The sequence below is a fragment of the Vigna unguiculata genome, chromosome 8 (assembly GCF_004118075.2).
Source record: "Vigna unguiculata cultivar IT97K-499-35 chromosome 8, ASM411807v1, whole genome shotgun sequence".
Lineage (NCBI taxonomy): Eukaryota > Viridiplantae > Streptophyta > Magnoliopsida > Fabales > Fabaceae > Vigna > Vigna unguiculata.
In genome coordinates this window covers 32560376-32563082 of record NC_040286.1, presented here as the reverse complement: position 1 = coordinate 32563082, position 2707 = coordinate 32560376, and the positions used below count along the sequence as shown (strand labels likewise).

The 2707-nt window shown below is 24.0% G+C and overlaps 1 protein-coding gene across 1 annotated transcript; it reads left to right on the top strand.

The window, feature by feature from the left end:
* The first annotated feature begins 298 nt into the window (after positions 1–298).
* Positions 299–940, top strand: LOC114195127 (E3 ubiquitin-protein ligase ATL15-like). Its single transcript, XM_028085518.1, has one exon. The coding sequence runs from the start codon at positions 299–301 to the stop codon at positions 938–940; it is 642 nt and encodes a 213-aa protein (XP_027941319.1).
* Positions 941–2707: the final 1767 nt, after the last annotated feature.

Genomic DNA, 2707 nt, shown 5'->3' with positions numbered 1-2707 from the left:
AAATATTTTACATTAAATATTTATTAAAACTCTTTTATCTTTTAGAAAATCTTCACTGAACCATCTTATCTTTTATCGTAATCTTTTAAATAAAATAAGTCAAATAAATTAAATAAATAAAAATAATTTTATCTTTTACTTACTATATCATCTTATATTCTAAAAAAAAAAATTATACTATGACTCCTATTTAAAATTATATCATCTAATTAATTAGATGATATAATTTTATTCACTCTAGATTTTGATACAACCTCAGTATAAATACATAGAACCGGGTACATGTTCTTTATTCAACATGGCAACTCTAGGAAGAATAAGAGGGTACGACGTTTGGTTGAGAACAGGAGATGATGAAGTGAAGGTCAAAGTGAGTGACATTTTAAGGATTGATGTAACTATTGGTGTTCGATATATACATTCTGTTCATAGCATTGAAACAACCTTATTAAAAGAGTCGATATCCATTAGCTGTCAGAATTTCATCCAAAATAATCAAGATTTCTTAAGGAGCTTCATGTTCGACCCACGCTGCTCTACCTCCTTCAGTCCAGCAAGTATTGATCTTTATCGTTTGTCAGAAGAAATTGTTGATATGAGTATAAATATCATAGAATTTGGATGTGATTCAGAGTATGTAGATTCAAAATGTCAGGAATTACCTTTGAAATTTGACATCACGGTGGAAATACTTCCTCCAGGAGAAACAACAATGATTCCACCATCTAAAGGAGCCATTGATTCCCTCAACACGTTCACACCTTCATCTTCTTTAAGAGAGGGAACTCAGAACTGCAGCATTTGCATGGAAGATTTGTGTTTCAGAGAGAAGTTATTGTCGATGCCTTGTAACCACGTTTTCCATCATCTGTGTATTGTAGAGTGGCTCAAGATTAGTCGCACTTGTCCCTTATGTCGTTATCCTATACCTCATTTGTAATTTCTGAGTTATTTTATTTTCAAAACACAATTTAATACGTATTCGTTTATGTTTTTCATGTCATTGATCGAAACCTTATTGTTGGATTCTCTTATCAAATATCATTATTTTTAATTTATTTATTTTATATATTAAATACTCATCAAAATTTGATGGCCACCTTTTCTCTTTGATCTGCAAAGTAGATTAATCACGTTCATAACCCTAGTTATTATTAGAGAAGGCCAAAACAATTACCCTGGAGTTGTTTCAGTTTACATTTACAAAAAAAAAAAATTATGATAATGCATGGACTTCATTTTATTTTTGAAAGTCTTTCAAATTCGAATTTTTAACCTATCCAAACAATTTTAATTTTTAACTTATTGGTCCAAGATTTGTCAGTTATTATAGTTGTTATTTTGGCAAATGAGACAATCCAGAACTCATTATAATAAAGGTAGCATAACATGCAAAAAATTCGAATAACCACAAAAAACATTTGTGTTTTCATACTAAATTAGTATATTGATTTGTGCGCACAAGTTGTATTTTTTTTATTTGTATATTAAAATAATAAAGTAGTTAAAATATATTATGTAATGAAATGTCATGAAGATTAGGTTATTGTAAATATTATTATTAAAGTAATGAAGTAGTAAATATAAGTGATGCGATAATAATTTCAGTTGTAAATATAATAAATATAGTGCAGTTAATTGATTTTACAAAATAATTATAATAGTCTATGATCTGTGCATATATGTACTTTTTTTATTTCAAATTTTTTTAGAATAATCTTATTATAAATTAGAAAATAGAAATTTTTTAAAAGAATAATCTATAATTATATATAAATATATATCAACAACAAAGAAAAAAAAAGGACAAGTAATTTAGATAGGATCCCGTAATAAATAAAATTAAGATGAGTGTCTAACTATAATAATAATATCATTATAATAATATCCCGTAGTGATAAAATAATAATAATAATACAACAATTACATGTATAAAGATATACACATTTTTTGTATCCTCTTATAGTTTTTACAAATTTATCCTCTTATCTATTATTTGTTAAATTTAAATAATTATTCATAATAAAAAATTATTTTACATTATATTTTTAAATATTTAATTATAAAAGTACCTATAAAAATAATTTTAAAGTAATAAAAACACTCAATTACCTACAAAACATCACAAACTTCAGCTCATGCATAATAAAAATAATTTTTAAGTAATAAAAACACTCAATTACCTACAAAACATCACAAACTTCAGCTCATCCAAGTAAGAGAAATACAAAGAAAAAACATATATCACTTAGAGTAGAACAAATATTTTGCAAAAGGAATCGTATTAAAAATATATAGCATATTCAAAATCTTAATCTGATCTTGAACAATTATTTTCAACAAAAATATAGAGAAGGCTTTTTCGAAAAAATCTCTTTAAAAAGTCACAATTTTTTTAACAAATTGAAAATTATTTATTTTTGTAGAGTTTTGAAATAAATGTCTTCAATAATCATTTATTATTAATTATAATTTATTATTATGTTATTTTCGTTATTCAAAAATACTTATATCAATATAATCAATTATTTATAAATATAATCAATCATTTAAAAAAAATGATAGTTTATAAGTTTGTTAAACATGATTGAATATTTCTTAAAATAATAAATTATTTGAAAGACTAATTAAATTAAATTTTGATTAGCTTAATACATTACTTTTTAAAATAATTAATTATCTAGAAAGCAAATGTCTTTTTGTGTAT

Excerpts from the sequence above, each read along its gene's own strand:
- LOC114195127 (XM_028085518.1), top strand. The coding sequence starts at position 299 with ATGGCAACTCTAGGAAGAATAAGAGGGTACGACGTTTGGTTGAGAACA.